Here is a 23,899-nt window from a genome sequence, read left to right as displayed (position 1 = left end):
CAGATCTCGATCCAAAATCTAAAATCTTTGTAGGGAGTGCTCCCACTGCGTCCAAGAAAGTCCAGCAAGCACCTGGATGGTCCCTGTTGTTGTCTCGTCCGGCCTTCGCAGATTCAGATGGTTCAGGACGTCCAAATAATTAAATGTGCAGTTGGAAAATGAAAACACACAAAGTCTGCATGCATTTTCCAACCCTTTGCAAAAGGGAGAAATGAAAAACACACGCCCATTTAGGCTTTGTGGTTGTCCGCTCTCACTGCTTTCCAGGCAGCTTTTTTCAATGTCCAACAAAGCAAGATGTGAAATACGTCCTTAGACTGTGTCTGTGCATGCAAGATATTTTCTGCCACTCAAGGATACAAGTCTAGTCTGCAATGAGCAGGTGTCTCTATTTCATGAACACTCCAGCACAGAAAGATGCTGACCTCGGCATATTATCTGTTGCTGCAGACAGGAAACAATTCAATATTCATGCAAATATAGAATCCATTAAATGCATAATAAAATGAGCATTAAAAAGGGATGAAACCCCTGTTCACCCCCACAAAACTGCTGTTTGGATCTCCTAAAGAGATCCAAAAATCTCCTAAAGAGATGTATAGCCCAGAATCACAACAACAGTCATCTCAATAGGCTTCATACAGGTAATTGTAAAGTAGACATTAAAATCAAAAGCATCATGAATACATAGAATTCAATAGGAAAATACTAAACTGAACTAACTAAACAGGCTAAACTAAACTAACATCCCTGCTCTTAGACCCCACCAGTGCAGAGCTGCTCAGGAACACTCATACAAAAGGGAATTACCAGCCAATTAACTTTACGAAAATGTAACTTGTCATTTCAACCAGAACATTTTATGTTTGTAAATCATACGTGAATGAATCATGTCGATTGTACATAAAAATAAAAATAATCAATCTAACAGTTACTAATTTCAATCATGTTGATCCAACATTATACCATTAAATTGAATTACATTAGTAATCGCAAGGAATTGGGGGTCACTTCTGGATCATTTCACGGTCACACAGGAGATCACAAAAGTTTGCATTTAATTGGAAATGTGAACGGCCTTGCAAAAAAATCGGAATTTTTTCAAAAAATCGGAATTGAGCATTAAGCCCTGCAGTGTGAACGTAGCCTTGGTTTTCTATTCTCTTCTAAAGGCACTTCAAACGTCTCTGGTTTAAGAGAAGATCTACATTTGTACAGACTTTTCTGTGTGCAGGAAAAAAATGCAAACACAGAAGTGTCAGAATTCCACACAGGATCTCCTGATTCTGAGGAGGATCAGAGACTAAATCAGCGGATTTCACAGCAGCAGCTACAGACTCAGCGCCACCCTGAGTCAAAAAGTCTGATTCCAGGGGAGCAGAGCTTTGTTTGCAGTTTATGTAATGGAGTGAAGCTCAACAGGAAGTTTTTTTCATGAGACATGAGAAACAGCCGTGATGCACTAAAAACAATGAAATGTCTTTTGTAGTGCATTACTTTTTCATCTCAAAGATCTTCTTCTTTATAAATGGGATTTCTAACATCCATGTTCTGCATCCTGAAAAGCATCCTTTATCAACGGGAAAGGTTCTGTGTGAGCCGTCAGACTGTCCAAACTCACATTTGGGAGCAGAACACGAACTCATGAGCTGCTGAAGAGTCTCACCTCATCACAGAGAGGTGCTGCTGGTCTGGATGAAGGAAAAGCTCAGGTTTCTTTTTTTTACCTTTTTAGGTTTTAGGCTTTAGAGAATCTGATCATTTGAAAAATAACAAGTTTGAATCCAAAGGAAAGAAAACATCAAAATAATCCTCAATTTAATCTGCTGAGGTACTAAAGGCCTACTAAACAATGACAGGACTGATGTGATTCAGAAACAGAATTTCACAAGTTACTTCCAGTATAAAATACTTATTTTATTAAAAATATGTCCTGGGTTTACAATGTTCCTGTCTGGATTACTTTTGAGTTTCTTTTATCAGAATAAGTACAAAGGTAGAACTTTTTCCTTTCATTTAAAGTCAAGTTCATATTTTTAACATTAAGGAAGACCTCAAATCAAATAGATTGATTAGTTTATGTGATTATTAGATTATGAACCACATTTTTGCAGAAATTGTCAGCCAGGTTTTTTAATCCACAACTTTCTGAAAAGATTTCATCTTTGAATTCAAACATTTCCCAACAATAAAACATGATTTATGTTTTTACAGTTGTCTCTAGTTACAACTGCCCTCACGGGGAGCATGAATCAAAGTAACCCTCGCACAGATGCATGTGACTAATGCACGATGCCTATTGATGCAAAATGCATCAGACCACTTCAGATCCCAAATTACCTTAATGTAGCATCTCCTCGAAAGCAAAAACACAAGTGATTGCTTCCATAGCTGGAAATAACTTCAGCCATCAACAGGTTAAGAGCTGTTTGTGAATAGAATCTTGTTTTTAGTCATTTTAGTGCATAGATAGGAACACAAAGGCTAAACATGGTCTACCTGACCATGGTACTCTAAAACGACTGATAAAGTTCTGCTGAAAAAGGTTACAATGATGGCGTTCAGATGAAAACAACACAACTGTTTGGTCTCTATGGAACTGCAGGACTGGAGGCACTTTTTAGGAGTCTGAAATATGAGTATTTAGGGTCAACTGGACCCAATGAGCTTTCTGTAGAAAACAGACGTTCTTTGTTTCTCTATGAACAATAAAGTTTTGTTTGGAAAGTGTTCCTAAACTTTAGCATTTGACAGCGTGACATGCTGTAAAGCAAAGCAGTTGAAATGCTTCAGTATCACAGATGAGCATCATCTCAGCTGATGTTCTCTCTCCTCCTCTAAGCATCACTTTGGAAACTTTAGTGTTTTCAGATTAATTAGATCTCTGAAAGTCAGTTCAGCTGCATGTGTCTAAAGAAACGTCATAAAACAGCAAATGACGCGGTACAGACGCAGACTGTTACCTTTTCCCTTTGAACAGTTCTTCAGGCTGACGGCTGTGGATCCTGGTGCTGCTGATGAAGCAGCACATCCACACCTAGGGGCAATTTAGAGTAACCAACGAACCTATGAAGCATGTTCTGGGATAGTGGGAGGAAGCCGGAGAAAACCAAACTCCACGTAGAAAGGCTGATGTTCTGGTCCAGGTCCCCCAACTGGGACTAGAACCAGGGCCCTTGTTGCTGCTCTAATTCCTGCTGTCCCTCACTTTCAGAATGTTTGAATCCAATCAAACTTTATCTGAGCTTCTTCATCCACTAAATCATCTTCAAATGGACACGCCATGCTGCTTCACCTCGCTGTAAACAAACTAACCTTCAACTAAACCTGCTCCAGACCAGGTTATGTTCAGAGCATGAGTTGCTATGGCAACTTGACATACCCTGAAACCAGTTCTGCACTAACTGGGTGAGTAACCCCACCAGCGCCCACGCACACATACAAAATTTTACAACATCCTGTTGTGTTCCCTGTCTTCTATTTAGCCATTTTACACAAAAGATGCATGAATTTTCTAGACTCGTATTACAGGGGGGTCAAACTCAGTCACACAGGGGGCTAAATTAAAAACACGCTTAAGGTTTTGGGCCGAAGAAGATAAACATTTACTGAACACACTAAAGCTAACTTTAAACCTTTTAAACGGAACTTTTCGGACATAAATATGAATAAAAACAGAAACATTAATCCAGAGTAATCAAGTTAAACCTTAAATAACTTATAATATTTTGCTCTCCATAGAAATATATTCTGTCAAAATATGAACATGCTGCAGAACCAGAAATGACAAATCAAATAATTCCGATTTCTTTGCTCTTTTATCATTTTTTATGCTAAATTTTTATCAATAATTTCTTAATGTGTGACATCCTCTGTGTGTGTCTTTGTGAAACATATCAGAGGGATTATATCTAAAAAAACTTATTGTGAATACTATTTTTAGGTCTTATAAAAACATTAAAAACTAAATCATAAAACTCATCAGTGGGATTACTCCAAAAATATTTGGCATTTCCCTAATTCTGTGCAACACCATTAGATTAGAGATTATATTAGATTTGCTTTATTGTCATTGTGCATAGTACAATGAAATTTAAGCATCGCTATCAGTGCAAGTACAGCAAGGAAGGGAAAGAAAAAAACATTTTAATACAATAAAATCAAACAAACAAACAGTATGTACAAGTGTGCAAATATAAACTGTAAACTGTAATGAAGAGTGCTGAGATAATTGTGCAAAATTGCGTATGAAAACTGTGTGTAAACATGTCAAAAGTGCAAGAGGTGGCAATGAGGTAGATAGTTGACACTCTGGACAGAGAGTAAACAGGAATATGGATTTTTTTTTATCTGTGCATTTGGGAATTGGGGATGGTTATTGCTTTTGGAAAGAAGCTGTTTTTTAGTCTGTTCATTTGATGCCTGATGCCTCTGTAGCGCCTCCCAGAGGGCATCAGGTTGAACAGGTCTGAGCCGGGGTGTGAACTGTCCTTGATGATGTTCTGGGCCCTAGTGAGACAGCGCGCAGAGTAGATGTCAGTCAGGGTGGGGAGAGGGCACCCAATGATTGTCTGAGCTGTCTCTACGACTCTCTGCAGTCTCTTGGGGGGGAGGGGGGAGGCCGAGAGTGAGCAGTTTATTGCAGAGTCTGTCCGGGATTATTGTGTTAAAAGCAGAACTGTAATCCACAAAGAGCATCCGGACGTAGCTCTGCTGCTGCTCCAGGTGGTTCAGCCCAGAGTGGAGAGCCACGGCTACGGCGTCCTCTGTGGATCTGTTCTTGCGGTATGCGAACTGGTGGGTGTCCAAGTCAGTGGGGAGGTGGTCTCTGATGTGCGGGAGCATCAGCCTTTCAAAGCACTTCATTATGACCGGCGTGAGGGCCGCTGGGCGATAGTCATTGAGGCTGGTGGTAGGGGACGACTTTGGCACAGGGATTATGGTTGCCGATTTCAGGCAGGATGGGATTACTGCCTGGGCCAGAGAGAGGTTAAAGAGGTTGGTGAAGGTGGGGACGAGCTGGTGGGCGCACACCCTGAGCACTTTGCCCGGTTCTCCGTCGGGGCCAGCAGCCTTCTTGGGGTTCACTGTTAGGAGCACCCGTCTGACGTCGTGCTCCTGTACAGTGAGTGGGGGTGTGCTTGGACCGGTGGGGGTTGGGGGTTGGTCCGGGGTGGAGGGGAGGTGTTTGGTGGTTTCATGGCTAGCAAAGAAGCAGTTAAGCTCCTCTGCCCGTGTAGCATCTGGAGCTGCTGAAGACACATCACAGCCCCTGAAGTTGGTGATGTCTTGGATGCCTTGCCAAACTTCTCGTGGATTATTGCTGGATATGTGGGCCTCCTTGTGCATCCTGTGGTCTGCCTTGGCTGCTTTTACTCCTCTTTTCAAGTCAGCTCGGGCAGCTCTGTATACTGCTCTGTCCCCTGACCTGAAGGCAGCGTCACAAGCTCTGAGGAGGGAGCGGACTTGGCTGATCATCCAGGGTTTCTGGTTTGGAAAAACCCTCATGGTTTTTTCCACAGTCACATTTCCAATGCAGAACTGTATATAGTCCAACACTGTTCCTTTGAGTGTCTCCAGCTCCTGATGGTGGAATAAGTCCCAGTCTGTCTGTTGGAAGCAGTCCTGCAGCATGGGAAGGGCATCCTCAAGCCAGGTTGTGATGGTCTTTGTGGTGGGCCTGAATCGGCGTATGAGGGGGGTGTAGGCTGGGAAGAGCAGGAGGGAAAGGTGGTCTGACTGCCCGAGGTGTGTGTGTGGGGGGGGGGGGGGGGGGGGGGGGGGGCTCTGTATGCATGCTTGATGTTAGTGTAAACATGATCCAGGGTGTTCTCCCCTCTTGTAGAACACTTCACATGCTGGTAGAACTTCGGGAGAACAGTCTTTAAGTTGGCCTTTTTAAACTCCAACTCCAGCTACAATGTGAACGCCGTCGGGGTGAGCACGCTGCTGTTTGTTTATGCCGTTCAGCAGGAGAGAGAGCGCTGTGTTTACGTTGGCGTTCGGCGGGATGTACACAGCCGTGATGATAACAACAGTCAGCTCTCTCGGAAGAAAAAAGGGCCGACATCTAACAGACATAAACTCCACGTCTGGGGAGCAGTGCTGATCGATGATCGTTCCTTTGTTGCACCAGTTATCGTGCACATAAACACAGAGTCCCCCCCCTCTGCTCTTACCGGAGTCCTTTGTTCTGTTCCAACGCAGCTTGTGGTCACGTGCACGTTGGGTCTGCTGTGTCGGACTTCCAATTCCTTTTCATGTGCCTGTTTTACATTGTTTCACTCTGAGTTATTTCGTCCTGTTTTTTTTTTTTTTTTTGTACCATAAGTGTGAAGAGGGAATAGGATGAAGACATTCTTAACAGTCTGATATGTCAAAATAAAAGCGTAACGTGTCGGAAGCTGCAGCCATGTCAAAATAAAAGCTCTAAGCTGCCTCTTTGAATTTGGTAGCACATTATGTGTAACGCATCGGGCACGGAAAATGCCGCCCCCTATGAAGTGCCGCCCTGGTCCACCGCCCACTTCGCCCATGTCAAAAACCGGCACTGCCTGAAACATAACTCCATTTCTGGAACCGAAAGCTGAGGTTATCAACTTCCTTAGCCACAAACTTACCGTGGTAACTCACATAACCCCCTGAAGTGGCTAATAAGAGAACAACTCGAAACACGACCAAACTAAACAGGAAAAAGAAAATAAAGGAGTTAACTTTTTTGAAAGTCTGAAGAAGAAACCTGTAAATGCAACAAGAGACAGAGTCACGTGGTAAAAAAATGTGTTTTTACGTTTGACTAAGCAGCAGCAGTAAAGAAACTGATATCTAAAGACCTTCAGATCTGACTTTCACTTCAAAACGTCTCAGAAGTGAAACTTTGTTTGGAATTTAACACATTTAAACAGATAAACAAGTGAACATTCATAATATTAAAAGAATAATAATTAAAAGAATAATAAAAAACGTCATCAGTTTGGTAATTCATCAAATTCTTCATAATAAATTAAAAAAGATTTGATAAAAACTAAAACATCTTCATGTACTTCATGTCCTTACATTGTAAGGAATGAAAAGTTAGGTTTCTAAAGTGTCCAGTTCTAAATCGGCTCCAAGTGGTCATTTAGTTTCTCATTTTGTTCATTTTCTAGACTGTAGATTCTACTTTTCCTCCATCATGGAAATGTTGATTCTGTTGAATCAGATGAAGCAGCATCTGCAGAGTTTAGAGGGAATTCTGTCGACTTTCTTCTTCTTCCTGATTGGTCCAGATTTTTGTAGTTTGGAACTCTCAGTTTTCTCTAATTGTCATTTTAGAAAATGGAAACTTATGTTGCTGAAAAACACAAGAAGTAAAGATCATGAAGTTTATCACAAACACAAACCAAAACATAATTTCTTCATTTCCAGAAAAATAGGATTCAAGATTTTCTCTTTTTTCCAAAAGTGAATCAGTTTGTTTGATTAGAAACCAGCTTTGATCCAAACAACAACCATGTGTGATGAAAAGTGAGATTTTCTTCTATTCTGATCTTTTAGAATCATTCTCTATTCTCTTCAGAAACTTCTGCACATTTTCTGCTCACTGTCTCTGTTTCACATTGATTCCAAACTAGAAAGAAACTTGAAAAGTGGATGAAACCTGAACCAGAAGTTGTTCAGTGGTTTGTTTTTCCAGTTTGGATGAAAAGATTTTCAGAATCCCAGTAGATCAGCAGTTTCTGAAATCCAACAACCATGCCACGTTTAAAGTCACTTAATCACCATTCGCCATTTTGATGCTGGTTTGAACTGCAGCATATCGTCTTGACCATGTCTACATGCATCAAGTTGCTGCCGTGTGATTGGCTGATTGGTCAGGTGGGCTTAATAATGTGGCCAGTGAGTGTGAGCCTTAAGTGAATAGTTTTCATATTTGATTAAACTTGTTATACTTTTCACTGTCTCACCTTTCAATGTGTTCAAATCACCTCAATCTGTTTCTCGTATGGATGAACTGATCAGATTTTTTTGTCCCTGATCAAAAACCAAGTCATTTGGCTCTTTTGTCAAGATTTGTAAAGTTGGAGTTGGGCAGAGTTAATTACAGCCAAAATGTCGGCACATATGAGCCGACAATTTAAGCTTCCACTAGCGGAGTGTAGATCTTTTGCCCTCAGCCAGATGTATTGATTTAGCTTATGCAGCGAGCTAAACACAAAGGGCTTCAAAAAAACTTCCACAGATTTGCTTTTCTTGAGCCACTTTTAATTTTGTACAGATCATGGCTTCTCACAGGGTTCTGAATACATCAAAGAGCTTTACTTTTCATGGATGCGCACCACTCCCCAACACGCAGCACGTGCCTCTCTTTCCCAAACCAAGCTTCCCACTTTACATGTGGCCACTAGATGGCAGCGTAAGGCATAAACTTTTGACTTTACAATGAACTTTTAAATCTTAATGTACCAAATAAGAGAAAATGACAATTAAACCCATTTAACTAATAACAGAAACATAAAACACTGGGGGAGACAGAACAGTAGAAGTCCATAGATGACGTCAGAGATGATTGTCCATTTATGACTGACAGTGTTGCCGTCTTGTTCGCACAGATTCGGATGGTTCAGGGCGTCCAAAAAATAAAATGTGCATTTTGGGAAATGAAAATTCTCACAAGAGTCTGCATACATTTTCAAACCTTTTGCAAGAGGGGAGAGATGAAAAAACACAACCTGTTAGGCATTGTGGTTGTCCACTCTCTCACCCTTCAGGGCAGAAAAACCTTTTAATTATTTTCCAGCAAGGCTAAATGTAATCATCCAAAATACGTTCTCAGACTGTGTTTTTGTCTAGTGTGCATTGCAGGTATTGTGGTTCCATAAACACTCCAGCACAGAAAGACAACAGAGACCAAAAGTCACAGACAGGCCTACTGGTGACTTCAGCACATATTATCTGTTTCTGCAGGAAGGAATCAGGCATTTTTCTCTCTAATACAATATATATATATATATAGAATCCATTAAATGCAAAATCAAAAGAGCCTAAAAACTATAGTGGAACCGCTGTTCACCTCCACAACAGTGAGGAGGGCTGAAGAATGCAGAACAACCTCTGATGCCCCCTGATGAGGAAGCTGACCCTGAGGAAGGCCCGCCAAAAAGGGGCTAGTAACCGAATTGCACCACCTGCTGGGGAAACTGTACCTTCTTTGGGTAACAGGGGAGAAGAAAGTAGACAGATTTAGACAGCAAGAGAGATTTATGAGAGGTCATTTTAACCCTTGTGCTATCCTAGGCACTTTAACATTGGGAGTTGGGTCATCTAGACCCACTAGACAGTGCTCTGAACCTTTTTTCTTCAATGATTTGTGATCTTCACTGGTGTCCATGATTACATGAAATCTTTCCACCTTTATCCACCTTTGTCATGGTAGGGAGAACACGTCAATGGAGGGGGGGGGGGGGGGGGTCATATAAGATAGCACAAGGGTTAAAGGACAACTGAGAACATCTGAGGATGAAGAAAACGAGGATCAGATAGAGTGGCATTAGGATGAACAGGGAAAGGACCCCCAGAGGGCTGTTGAGGATCACAGTCCAGGAGATGGGGTACTTCTGAACAAGGGGCAGGGGATGGGTGATAGGGGATATCCCCAGGAGATAAGTCAAATGTGGAGAGAATTTCTTATTGTGGGATAAATAAAGTATTAATTACAAATATTATCCTGATTTGATGGGGCAAATCGGACAGTTTGGGAGGAATCACACCACATTACTATAGTGATCAAACCATGGAAGGAGTTCCATCATTACAAACACAACTTGTGAAACTCCAGTTGGGTAAGTCCAGAAACTAGGCCGCGGCTACACAAATGGTCCAGCAGCCAGAACTACAAGAACAAGCTCCTCAGTAGAGATGGGAATACCAGCTCTTCAGGATCGGCTCACTAAAAAGAACTGGATCTTTTGGCTCCCAAATGGCTCTTTAGGTTGTTTCGTTGCTGTATTTAATTTATTATCAACAACTATATAAAAGTATTCACAAAATGAATAACTAATGTAAAAAAATGTGCTTTTATTCAAGTTTTGACATGTATTTACTAGTATTCCTTCCAGATAAAATGTTCAAAAATAAATGATAAAACCAAAACGGCTATTTACTAATCAACTTTTAACGACCGGTACATCAAATTTTAGCATTATCCTTTTTAAACATATTTGAGGCAAAGCAACACAAAACACTGAAACTGCAACACAAAATACAATTTAAAATCTACAAAACAAAACAAACAAACAAAAGACTTTCATTCACAGTGAAGGTTTGTATTTAAAAGTGTCTTAGCTTTTAGCAGCTGATCTGGTTTCTTCTGTCAGAATTGATCTGTTCTGTTCTGGAGAAAATTCTCTCAGGTTTCTGTACAGGTTGGTTCTGGAGCCGGTTCTAGACGGAACTCTTTTCCTGCAGACTCTACACTCTTCTTTTGAATCATCAATAAAAGTCTAATGGTTCCAGATGTTACTTTATTTCCTGGGTCCAGTGTCATTTTCTCTACTTTGTGTTGTAGTTTGTTGTTGTACCTGGAGCTCTCTCTCTCCCTCATACTTGGTTCATGTGCTGCTGTGGGTGTAACAAAGCCCCCCCAACCATGGACCATGTTATAACTGAATGCAAAAGAAACTTCAAAATTCATGAATGTTGTTGTGTCGGTTCTGCTGATGAAACACAGATGAAGCAGCAGTTTCACAATGTTGTTTCTGCTTGTTGTTCCTGATCGTTCCTGACTGCTCCGTAGTCTGCTGGTGCTTCTTCAGAAATCCTGTTGCTGAAAAACATGAAACAAGAGACGCTAAAGATCATGAAGTTTAACTGAAACATGAACCAAAACATTTCCTCATCCATCCAGCTGTATCCCTTCAAGGGTCACAGGGTTGCTGGAGTCGAACCAGCTGCTGTTGGGTAATGGCAGAGGACACCCTGAACACATCACCACAACCGCACTCACATGTTAACACACGCACACAACACACACACACACACACACAATGTTTCTGGACAGTGGAATGAAAACCAGAGTGTCTGTAGAAAACCCACACATGCATAAGGAGAACATGAAAAATCCACACAGAAACAAACAGCAGGGATTTGAACCAGAACCCTCTCACTGTGAGGCCAGAATGCTAACATCTGTGCTATTTGATTCAATATCTCCTCTTTTTTCCAAATGTGAATCAGTTTGTTTGATTAGAAACCAGCTTTGATCCAAACAACAACCATGTGTGATGAAAAGTGAGATTCTCTTCTATTCTGATCTTTTAGAATCATTCTCTATTCTGTTCAGAAACTTCTGCACATTTTCTGCTCACTGTCTCTTTTTCACATTGATTCCAAACTAGAAAGAAACTTGTAAGCTGGATGAAACCTGAACCAGAAGTTGTTCAGTGGTTTGTGTTTCCAGTTTGGATGAAAAGATTTTCAGAAAATCCATGTTTAGTTTTTCAATGGAAGACTTGAGTCCAAATATTCCTGATGGTCCAACATTTTCTCCTGGATCAAACACAAGCTGGGATTCTGCTCTGCTTTGACACTTTCAACACATCCGTCCATCTTTCTTTCTGTCTTTTCTGCACTTTTGCAGCTCAGCTCCATTTCAGTCCTTTTTCATCTTCTGGAGACTCTGGAGCCTCAAAGTCAGAGCAGCTGAAACTCAAAGACTGTTGAGGAAAAATGAAGCTGAACTGCAGTCATGAAGCTGATGGGAGTGTTTGTTGAAAGCAGGCCCACAGAACTGCAGCTGACCTCTATCACCTAAAGGTCATCTGCTAGATCTGCATTTCTGATTCTGCTGTCTGAGCAAAAACTGAACACAAACCTGTGAGCAAGGCAGCAAACAGACACACTTACAGGATTATCTCTGTGTTTGAGGCCACTGATGAAACTTCAGCAGCTTTTCTCTGAGCTGCAACAGAGAAGAGGACACACACACCAGTGTTTAACACAAAGACGTGCACAGACACGTGCACTAACACACATGGATGTAAATTCTCAGCTGGGATGTTCATCTCTGAGCTCATTTCTAAATGTCAGACAGACTCTGTACACAATAAAGAAACTAATCATCTTCTTGTTGCTCTTCATCAGCTGACCTTCATGTCTTCCTCACACAGAGCAGTCCTAAATGTACAAACTCTCACCTCCTCAACTTTATTTTGAAAATCACTGATCTACAACAACTTCCTCCACAACTAAACAACAACAGGATTTGAGGAACTTTACCGTTTCTTCTTCTTCTTCTGCAGAAAAACACCAGAGCGATTACAACAGCAGAGATCCCAATAACTGTTAACACTATGATGATGGTGACATGAGGATTGTCTGAAACAGAAAACAGTTATTTGGTTCAAAAAGGAGATTTTATTCTTTAAAACTGTGAAACATGAAAGAACATTTAGAGGAAAGTTGACAGAAAATCTTCTGCAGCTAAACGTTGCCGTCTTTGGTAACTTCTTACTCAGCATCATGTTTTCATGTGAACTCAATCTAAATGTTGCTGCAAGTTTCAAAGTAAAACACAATCACAAAGACGGGACGAGTTCTGACAGACTTCATGTTGATCACGTTTGGATGTCTGGAACATGGGAGCAATTTCTCTGATCTCTGACAGAAAAACTAGTTTCTCACTTGATTCCTCAGCTGGACTCAGAGAGACTTGAGTGATGTTGGTCTCCTCATCCTTGCTGACTTCACATGTGTATGTTCCCTCATGATCTGCAGATAAGTGCTGCAGTGTGAGTCTGCCTGACTCTGAGACATCCTTCACATGCTGCTTCCACTCCTCTGACACTCTCTGCTCATCATCCTCTTTCTTGGTCACAATCATCTGATTCTGATTGAAGCTCCAAACCAGACTGAAGCCTTTGAGGGAGGAGTCTGAGGCAGAGCAGGAGATGGTTGCTTCTCCAGAGATGATCTTCACTGAAGCTGGACAATAGAAACACAGAAACAGTTCATCATGAAATAAAACATCCAGTCCAAATGTCTGACAGCCTGAAGCAAAGACACTGAGATGTTTGCACTCAGCCTCCTGCCTCCATATTGACATGAATGACACTTTGAAAGACTTGAAAGAAATCATTTCAGAGCTGAATCCTCCATAGTCTGCTGGATCCTGGAGGATCCTGTAGGTCTGCATGCAGAAACAGTCCCACAGTGACAAAGAACATCAAGGTCTTTGATTCTGGAAAGTTCTGCCATGATCAGACAGAGATGTCTCCAGATGAACTGGAACACTCACGTCCTCTCCTCCATGAAGCTCTCCTCTGGTTTGATGGAGTGCTGATGGTGCAGATGTAGTCCAGGTCATCTTCACCGTCTGAAAGAGTCAGAGAGCTGCTGATGTTGTAAAGAAGTTCTTCAGTCTCCTGGACTCTGGTTGTGTTCTGGAAGGTTCTGCTGGATGGAGGACTGATGGACCAGCTGAGATCAGGTTCAGGATAGATCCCATCTGAGCTGCAGATGATCTGGTTTTCCGTCTGCTTCATGTTGATCTTCTGAGGTGGAGCTGCAACAAGTGGAAAAAGTAGAATTTCAGCTTCCAGCAGTGTAGAATCAGTGTTTGTGTGGAAAAGTCAATCCTCTCTTCCTGCTGCTAGAATTCCAGCTTTAAGCAGGTTCAGGATGAACTGATCCTCAGCAGGTGTGTCCTCCTCTAATCCACACTCTCACTAATCTGCAGCTCTGCTTGAAATCTTTCTTCATTTCCTTCAACATTGGAGCTGAACCTCCTTCAATTCTGCAGAATCTCTCACTTGTTGTTCATTTCTTTTGGGACATTTTCAGCCTTAATGACAGATTTCTCTGAAGGTTTTTGGGGGATAGATTTCCAGCTGTAAAGTCAACAAATGTCTGCATTTTCCCATTTCCTGTCCTTCCTTCATCTCTTCTGGTTCAGCTTTCAGAGCTTCCACATCTTTCTGTTCTTGCAGTCGTCTCTGCTTCAACAAAGAAAACCTTTTAGTGACTCCAAGATTTGGAGGATTTCAAGAAGCTTTTAGTTTCAGAGACACAGAACATTTGTTCATCAGAGAATGGGACAGATTCAGGAGAATCAGGAACTTTGGATCATGAACTACTGTCTAAACTCTGAATTCAAGTTCATTTCATGACTTACTGTGGAACATTCAGCTTGAAGAATGTCTAATGGACTGAATCGGAGAAACTGAACTAAAACATTTGGACTTTCTCCAGTTTTCTGGGTTTGTTTCTCGTACCGTAAACCTTCATTGTAAAGCATCTTCCTCCTTTATCAGCGATTGTCCTGGCGAGACAGTTATATCCTCCTTCATCCTGAACCATCACTCCTGTCAGCTGCAGGGAGGCGTTTCCTTTGGAGAACTGATCCTGGAACAGAGACGTTCTTCCTCTAAACCTCTGGTGCTGGTGTTCCAGGTGGTCCTTGTTGAGATAGTAGTAGTGAACTTCAGCTTGTGTTGGTTTCCAATACATCCAGTGAATAACTAGATCATCTCCAGGTGTAAAACTGCAGGGTAAAATGCAGCTCTGTCCAAACTGACAGTAGACCTCTGCCTCTGTGAACATCAGAGACAGATGTGTAAATGTTGAGCTGCACAGAAACACTTTTTTTAGGATGAGATTTAATGAAGGACATTTCTCAGATGATGCTGCAACATTTAGTGATTAGCAACAGTCTGGTCTGCTGGTCTGTTGCTTCGTAAAAATCATTTTAAATTTAATTTATATGTCAGCTTACAGGTAAAAAACAAAATACAAAACACAGTTACAATAATTAAACAGTACTTTAGTTCATAGAATTAAAAAAGTCAGTACAATCATAAATTACTTATGGTGGATATGCTTGTCTGAATAAGTGTGATTTGAGATTTTTAGTGAACTGAGGGGCTGAGTGTGAATCCCTGCCCTATCCCCCAACTAAAAACAGTATAGTGTGTAAATCAAATCAAATCAAACTTTATTTATAAAATAGCGCTTCTCATGCATTTTGTGCAGCTCAAAGTGCTTTAACATTAAAAACAGAAAACACACAACATTACAGTAAAAACCCAACCCAACCTTCACCCTTTCCACTCCCCTCCATTAAAACATATGACCCATGACAATGAATATTGACTATACAAGTGTTACGGCCCCAGTCCTTTTGGTGTGTGTATGTGTGTGTGTGTGTGTGGTTGTGTGTCTTTTGCAGAAGCCTCCACCACATTGGTTGACTTCACCTCCTGCAGGAGATGATTGCAGCTTTTTCCCTCCTCCAATCTCCAGGCTGGGCGGGAAGCATAAAAGCCTGGAGCAACCTATGTTCTAGTGGGCAGCTGAATTCCTGGGAGGAATCTGTTTGATCAGCAGACCCCTGTTGTTGGACTTGGCATTAGAGCCTGTTGGAAACGGTCTGGTTTTCCGCTCTGATTGTGATCTGTGTTTTTGGACTATTTTTGTATTTTAGTGATGTCCATCTAGTTAAATTTTCTTTTGGTTATTTATTGCATTAGTGCCTGAGCATTTAAGTTTGTTACCTTCTTTACTTTTGCAGCTGTCATTTAAATTAAACGGCTGCACTGAGAGCCATTCAACCTTTACCGGCTTAATATTATTTCTTTATGTTACCTATTTTCTCCCTCCCTCTGGGTGGGATGTAACAGCAAGTTTGAATCAATCAATCAATCAATCAATCAATCAATCAATCAATCAATCAATCAATCAATCAATCAATCAATCAATCAATCAATAAATAAGCAAACAAACAAGTAAGGCTTGGCTATGCTGTGAGGAAACAGTATTTGGGAATCTCTTCATACCAGGAGCCAGCTCGGCCATTGGAGCATCGCCACAGTGACCACCCAGACTCGGACAGCTGGAGTCCACTTCACAGCCATGAAGCTGCAAAATTAAACACTTCGCTCGCAAAATGCAGGACTGCTTGTGGTTCCTAGAATTAGTAAAAGTACGGTTGGAGGTAGAGCGTTTAGCCACCAAGCCCCTGTCTTATGGAATAAACTCCCAGCTCATGTAAGAGAGGCCGACTCAGTTTCTACATTCAAAGTTAGACTGAAAACATTCCTCTTTGGACAGGCTTATTGTCAGACTAGTTAGTATTCAGAGATTATTTAACTTAATGTTAATTTGTTTAAATTAAACTTAATAATAACTATTTCTTTTAAAAGGCTGCTAGAAGTTGAAGCTGGGGTAACTATGGTACACTGGGGTTCTGTCCTCTTTCCTGTTTTTACTTCTACCCTTCCTCTCCTCTATTCTTGACCATAATTTATCATTTAGTTCTCCATGCCTCTGTTTGGTGCAGTGCGATTCATGTATTGTCCCTCTTTTCCTCTCCCCTCCTGGGGAGTGGGAGTGCTTCCAGACTCCAGTTGGCTCATCCGTGCTCCAGTTCCTGACCGTTTACCTCGCCTTTGCTCCTGCTCCTACACCTGGCTGTGGATCCTGTCTCTGGCTCATCTCTGGCTCGTCTCTGCTCTGTACCTGACCGAGTACCTCGTCTCTGCTCCTGCTCCTACACCTGGCTGTGGTTCCTGTCTCCGGCTCGACTCGCGCCTTTGACTGTCCCGATAACCACGGCTGGATGAAGCTCGTCTGCTGGACTTTTATATATGTAGTTGTAGATTTAGATAAGTTAATTCTTCTCTAAGAGTTCTGGTAAATCGCCTGTCCGTCCTGGGGGAGGATCCCTCCTTCATGTGGGCACCCCTGAGGTTTCTTCGTTTTTTCCGGAATCCGGTTTTTTTGGGAGTTTTTCCTTACCGCGAAGGGGGGTCTAAGGGCAGGGATGCCAGTATAGCTTAGTCAGTTTGTTAGTTCATTTTAGTATTTTTCTATTGAACTCTTTGTATTCGTGATCCTTTTGATTTCATGTTTTACTTCGAAGCCCATCGAGACGACTGTTGTTGTGATTTTGGGCTATACAAATAAAATTGAATTGAATTGAATTGAATAGACCCCAGCCGCCCCAGCAAGGTCAAGAACTGCAGCATCAACCACTGACCAAGCCGGCAAGCCCTGGCAGAAAAGATCCCCACAAGAAACACTGGGGCTAAAATCATGATAAGATACTAAAATTAAAGATATAAGATAAATCTAAAAACATAAAACGGAGAATAAGATGCATAAAATTAAACTAAATACATAAAATAGCCTATAATAAAACTAATAGAATGAATTAGCAGTTAAAATCGATTAAAGGGAACTAAAGGTGACAGTGGCTCAGGTGGTTGAGCGGGTTGTCCAATGATCAAAGGGTGGGCGGTTCAATCCCCGCTCCCACCAGCCAAAATGTCGTTGTGTCTTTGGGCAAGACACTTCACCCTCCTTGCCTCCAGTGAGGCTCCACTGGTGTGTGAATGTGTATGAATGCTCCTGGTGATGGTCAGAGGGGCCGTAGGCCCGAACTGGCAGCCACGCCTCTGTCAGTCTGCCCCAGGGCAGCTGTGGCTACAACCGTAGCTTACCATCACCAAGTATGAATGAGGAGTGAATGAATAATGGCCACAATGTAAGCACTTTGAGCATCTGGAAAAGCGCAGATAAATCTAATCCATTATTATTGTTATTTAAAGGTAAATTAAAAAGGTGGGTCTTGAGCCTCTTCTTAAAAACCTTTACAGTCTCTGCGGCCCTGAGGCTCTCCGGCAGGCTGTTCCACAGGCGAGGACCGTAATGGCAGAACGAAGCCTCACCATAAGTTTTGGTCCTCACCTTAGGAACAACTAAGGCCGCCTTTACAGTGCATGGTTCAAGTGATCCAATTCCGATTTTTTCCTCTCATTTGGCACAGATCGGATATGATCGGTGAACGTGTAAGCAGGACAAAAGCACATGGATTCCGTTTTTCTCAGATCGGATACAGGCCTCTCTCATATGTGGAAATAAATCGGAAACGAATCAGATACGTGCATTTGGGTGTGCCCTGTAGGCAGACAGATCGGATATTCCCCAGTAAATGCGAGTCGTACGTCAGTGACGTCAATTCAGGACACCACCAACTGAGATCACGTGACTTATTCAGGTGCTTTTTGTGCGCTGATTTTGCTGTCAGCGTGTTACCTTTCAGCCTCAGGCTTCAGACCGTAGTTGGAAACCGCTGTTATGTCCGGTCCGGTCCCGGTCGGGACGCAAACGGTAACTAATGAAGCGGGACACCGATGCTATGGAACAGCAGGCTAGAAACCGTTTATTTCTTTGGGGGGCGTGTATGCTGGGGACCGTGTGTGTGTGTGAGCGCGTGCTTGCGTGTGTGTAAGGAGAGGAGAGAGGGGGACTGTCGGAGAACCCTAAATTAAAATAAGGTGTCTCGCCCAAAAGTTTTGGAGTCTTTCTTAACCCCCTCTGGAGGCTGAGGGTTCAGAACGGAAAAGTGAACCCCGTGGAAATCTCCCATGCGTTTCTGACCACGGTCGGAAAAGAGAAGTCATCGTGCAGGAAAGGTTCAACACTTGGATCAAACTGTTCGGACAGCACAACGTCTGCAAACACTTCCTCAATCAAAACTCAGAGAGAGCCGAGCAGCCCTCCCTTTTCCTCTCCCGTGCCCACAGCAATGCCTCTTTCCGTCGCCGCCTTGCCTCCATGACAATGAGAGTCACAAAAGTCCGAAAGAGGTCCGCGGAAGGCGGAAATACTGCTACGTAGTCCTCAGAACGTCCACGTTTGATAGTTTCAGCATTGTATAGTGTAAATGCAAAAATCAGATACGGGTCACTTTTAAAAGATGATGTAAGCGGGTCGTCAAAAAATCGGATATAGTCAGAAAATCGGATTTGGGCATCAAGACCGGCAGTGTAAATGCGGCCTAAAAGGCCAGCACCAGAGGACCTCAGGGTCCGGGAGGGCTCATATTTAAAAATAATATCATTTAAAATGCAGCGATTTTAAAACCGGTGTAATGTGTTCCCGCCCCCTGATCCTTGTCAGAACTTGTGCCGCTGAGTTCTGCAATAGCTGTAGATTTGAGATTGACTTTTTGGGTAAACCAGAGAGCAGGGCATTACAATAATCTAAACGACTGAAAATAAAAGCATGCATCAGCACCTCTGTGCTGGCAAGAGAGAGGAACAGTCGGACTCTGGCAATATTTTTAAGATGATAAAATCCTGTCTTAACAACATTTTTAATGTGTGGGATCAAATTTAGCTCAGAGTCAAAAAGTACACCAAGGTTTCTCACACATTGAGAGGGTTTAAAATTATGAAGATGTGGTAAAATCATCTCTCTCTTGTCTTCAGAACCGATGATTAAAACTTCAGTTTTGTCCTGGTTGAGCTGTAAGAAATTTTCTGCCATCCATGACTTTATATCTTAAATCCAGCTTAAAAGAGTGTTAACAGGTTCAAGGTCATCAGGAGACACGGCGATGTAAAGCTGTTTATCATCAGCATAGCAGTGAAAGTCAACGCCATGTCTCCTGATGACATCCCCAAGAGGAAACATATATAAATTAAACAGTATCGGCCCTAAAATCGACCCTTGGGGAACCCCACAACTTATTTCTCGAAGAGCACGTATCCATACTGACATAAAAGTGTCGATCTGTCAGGTAAGAGTAAAACCACTTAAGAACATTTCCAGAGAGGCCCACTAGACTCCTAAGTCTGTCTAATAAATGTGGTGATCTACTGTACTAGGATCCAGTAGCACCAGAACAGAAAGTTTCTGTAAGTCATAGTTTAATCTAAGATCATTAACGATCTTTAAAAGAGCCGTCTCTTTACTATGGTTTGTCTTATTTTCCTAAAATTTTTTGGGCATTTAAAAACTCATGCAGTTGAGTAGCGACACTTATTTCTATAATTTTACTTAAAAATGATGAGTTGGATACGGGTCTGTAGTTATCCAGATTTTTTGGATCTAATTGACTCTTCTTCAGAAGGGGCCTCACCACCGCCGTCTTACAGTCAGAGTGGAAGACCCCCGTCTGAAGAGAGCAATTTACTATACAGTAAACCCTTGTTTTTCGCGGGGGTTACGTTCCAGAAAAAACCCGTGATAGGCAAAATCCGTGAAGTAGAAACCTCTATTTTTTTTTAGCAATTATTATACAATTAAATACTCTATTATACATTGAAAAGAAAGAACAAACCATTTTACAAGCTCAAGCATTTGTTTCACAAATCAAAGTACTTTAAAAATGTTTTTTCAACAAATAACTTCTGTACTGTCAAATAATAATTTGAATCATCGATGTAAACAGAAGGCTTCAAATCGCGGAGATTAGCCCCGCCCACCGCGACCCGAGTAATTGGATTAAACGGGAGAAAATTTAAAATGATTATGAAAAAAATACAAAGTACAAACGGACAAATAGTGGCTCAGGTGTATTTCAATGCTCTTCAGTCTGAGAAGCTGCAGTGTTTTCTCCTTCTCAAGCCCGCGGTGCAGCTGTGTGTGTTTGTTCGGGAGAAGAACATAGTGATTGACAGTTGATGTTGCTCTTTTTCTATGGGTTTTAGAGAAACTTGAAATTTCAAGATGATTTGCATGTACGTAATTTGGAAAGCTGATTTACGTACGTGTACATATTAAACTGCAACATTATTGACGCGCAGGTAGAGAAGAAGCGGAGTGACTTTTTTAGCCAATCAGAATGCAGAACACAATGCACGATGCAAATCCGTGAAGTAGCGAAACCGTGAAAAGTAAACCGTGTTATAGCAAGGGATCACTGTATTTAAAAGCTATGACTCAAAGAATCCATAAAATGTTTTAAAAAGTGAAATGGGAATGGGATCTAAAAGGCAGGTTGTAGTGTTTACTTGGGATACAACTCGACCAAGCATCTCTGTATCAACCAGGACAAAACTCCCCAGTGTTTCTTCTGGTAAAGACAATGCTGGAGGTCTGTTAAGATCAGTGTTTTGCATGGATGAAATGTTTGATCTTGTAGCATTGATTTTACCCATGAAGTGGTCTGCGAAGTCCTCACATGCAGCATTATATGATGGCATGGAGGACTTGTTGAAGTCTTTGTTTATTAAAATATCAATTGTTTTAAAAATAAATTTGGGGTTGTTTTTATTTTCTGAAATGATTTTGGAAAAACGAGAGCTTCTGGCCCGTTTAACTGAGTTATTGTAGATTTTGAGTTGTTCTTTTAAAATGTCTTTATGAATTATTAATTTCGTCTTCCTGTATCTCCTCTCTGCTCTCCTGCAGTTCTGCTTCAGACCCTTAATGTCGTCAGTCTTCCATGGCATTTTAGGAGTGGCTCTTAATGTTTTTGTTTTGAATGGAGCCACTACATCTATGGAAGACTGAAGTCTGTTATTAAAATGATCAACAATAAAATCACAGGGTGCAGGTAAAATCTGAGCAGGATTTTGCTTAAAAACATCAATAAAACTTGCAGCCACTTCAGGAGTTAAATACCGCTTCCTCACAGTTCTCACTGAGGCTTCCTGCTGGATTTCACTGGTGACATTAAAAAACACACAATAATGGTCTGATATGGCCAAATCAACAACAGAGGACACCCCAGTGGACAGACCATAGGTAATGACAAGGTCCAGGGTGTGTCCTCTGTTGTGAGTTGGCTGTGTGACATGCTGTTGAAAATCCATGCTGTTTAGAAGATTTAAAAACTCACAGGCATAGATATCATAATTGTCAACATGCAAATTAAAATCACCAGTAATTAAAATCCTATTGTACCTAATATGAAGAGATGATAAAAATTCAGAAAATTCTTGGATAAAACAGGAAGGAGGGGTTGGTGGTCTGTTTACTGTGACAGTTAAAACAGGTGGGTCACCAGAAAGAAAAGCATGATGCTCAAATGAACAATGTTTACTAAGTAAAATATTTTCAGATTATATTGTTTTGAGAGCAATCGATGCTGTACCTCCACCTTTCTTTCCTCCCCTGATTGAAAATAAAAAGTTAAAATTAGGTGGAGAAGCCTCAGTGAGAATAGCTGGTGCATCAGAGCCAAGCCAGGTTTCAGTTAAAAACAAACAGGTTAAATCATGGTCTAAAATCAGATCATTAATGATAAAAGACTTATTTAAAAGTGATCTGACATTTAAAAGAGCCATCTTCATGGTTGTGGGTACAATCTGATGTGTGCATGTCATGGGTTTTGTGACTGATGTGTGAATTGGCCGGAGACATCTAACATGCGAGGCATATGGACATGAATGTAAATGATTTGAATGTCTATTGGTGATGCAGACTGGTATGTGATGCTGTATGGCAGAAAATGATGAGTCAGGGGTGTGTGGGTGTCCTGGTTCAACCGTCAGCTGGGGGTAGTATTGAAAGAACGGAGGGTGAAATCAAGGTTCATTCTGAGAAGACGGGAACCACTATTGTTAGGGTGTAAACTGTCTGATTTAAAGTCCCCTTGAATTTAAAAGCAATTAGGACACTACTTTAAAAAATGTATGTATATGGCAGGTACAACATCATAATTGATATGAGCATTTTGCATCGATTATTTATGTGTCCACTGTGCTTTGAAGACAAAAGCGTTGATAGTTTTCAATTATTTCAGCCATTTAAAAAAATCTTGCTCATTAAAAAGGTCTGTCAAGACAAGAAGTCATCCATTCATCTTGTTCTTGGAGGCATTTCTGGATGGCAGTGTGGATGTTGTTGAGAAAGATTTGATTTCCTTGTAATGTTAAAGTTAGTCCATCAGGTCTATACATTTTCTCATCATCAGGTGACAAACCTTGATGCTCCACTACATTGAACCGGTCAGTATACCTTCTCTTATTATAATTTTTAAAATGTTCCTCTTTTATTTTATTTATTTTTATATATTTTTCTTCTTTTATTTTATTTATTAAGTAATATTATTTTGTTCCTCAGGAAGCTCAGGGGCATGAGTGGTGGTTCTGGACCTCCTGCCCTCGGGTGCGGCGCGGTGCCCCTTCCTTGCTGACTGTCTCTATGCACTGGCGCTGTCGCTGTCTCTGTCTGCGGCTGCCCTCTGGTTTCCCGGTCACCCTGGGAGGTGAGGCGCCTACTGCGGCTGGCTGGGGGGCCAGTCGCTCGGGGGCAGCCTCTTCCCCCGGTTGTGCCCATCCGCCTGCTCCTCCCCGCTCCCACCCAAAGAAATGTTGCACACAGGCACATAGGGCTCCGGGAACTGGATGGGTGGGACATGCTGGCGGGGCTCACTGGAGGTGTCTCTCTTTGGGTCTTCATCTGCACCTGGCCTCCATTCCACTTTTACTTGCATATTAGACACATTGATTCATCTGGGTTCTTGTGGGGATGGTCTGGTGGAGGGGGGTACAGTGAAACATCTATGCTCATTTTTCACTGGTCCCCCTCACATTTTTTTTACTTCCACTTAAATTAGACACAAACACTGTATGTTAGCAGCACACACACAACAAATACACACTACACACAGAGATCCCGTCGGACGGTTCAGGCTTCCACGGTGTGCATTAAAAAGTGATAATGCATACTTTGTTGGGCATTAACCCGCTTATACCATGGTAACTTACAAAAGCAATGAATATTAACCAGTTTTAAGTCTTTAATTCTTTTTTTTTTTCCCCAGATTTGGATCGCTTTTCTCACAAAAAGCGTACTATTTGTTCCCTGGTGCGGCGTTTAGAGAGAAAGTTTATCTCCTACTGCTTGTTTTTGTCCAGATAATGAAGCTAAAGGTTGTTTTAAAGAAGTCGGCGCAGTGATACAAAACATTAGAGCTAGGTGACCAGAACTTCTTTTTTCACTGTGCGGATATCCAATATATATATATATATATATATATATATATATATATATATATATATATATATATATATATATATATATATATATATATATATATATATATATATATATATATATATATATACAGTGATCCCTTGCTATAACGCGGTTTACTTTTCACGGGCCGTGTCCGAATTACCGCCCTAAC

The 23,899-nt window shown here is 41.5% G+C and overlaps 1 protein-coding gene across 1 annotated transcript in view; it reads right to left on the bottom strand.

Annotated features, from left to right (window-relative positions):
• LOC105353610 (hemicentin-1-like) overlaps positions 1-23,899 on the bottom strand; it is a 703,897-nt gene that overhangs the window by 653,854 nt on the left and 26,144 nt on the right. The window contains exons 3-5 of the mRNA XM_023950035.1: positions 14,250-14,567; positions 13,274-13,540; positions 12,661-12,960 (exon numbers count right to left, since the gene is read on the bottom strand). Coding sequence (XP_023805803.1) covers positions 12,661-12,960; positions 13,274-13,540; positions 14,250-14,567 — 885 coding nt within the window. The remainder of the gene's footprint in view (positions 1-12,660; positions 12,961-13,273; positions 13,541-14,249; positions 14,568-23,899) is intronic.

Source organism: Oryzias latipes, chromosome 20, assembly GCF_002234675.1.
Source record: "Oryzias latipes chromosome 20, ASM223467v1".
Classification (NCBI taxonomy): domain Eukaryota; kingdom Metazoa; phylum Chordata; class Actinopteri; order Beloniformes; family Adrianichthyidae; genus Oryzias; species Oryzias latipes.
The sequence above is the reverse complement of the archived record's forward strand: the minus strand, read 5'-3'. Positions and strand labels throughout refer to the sequence as shown.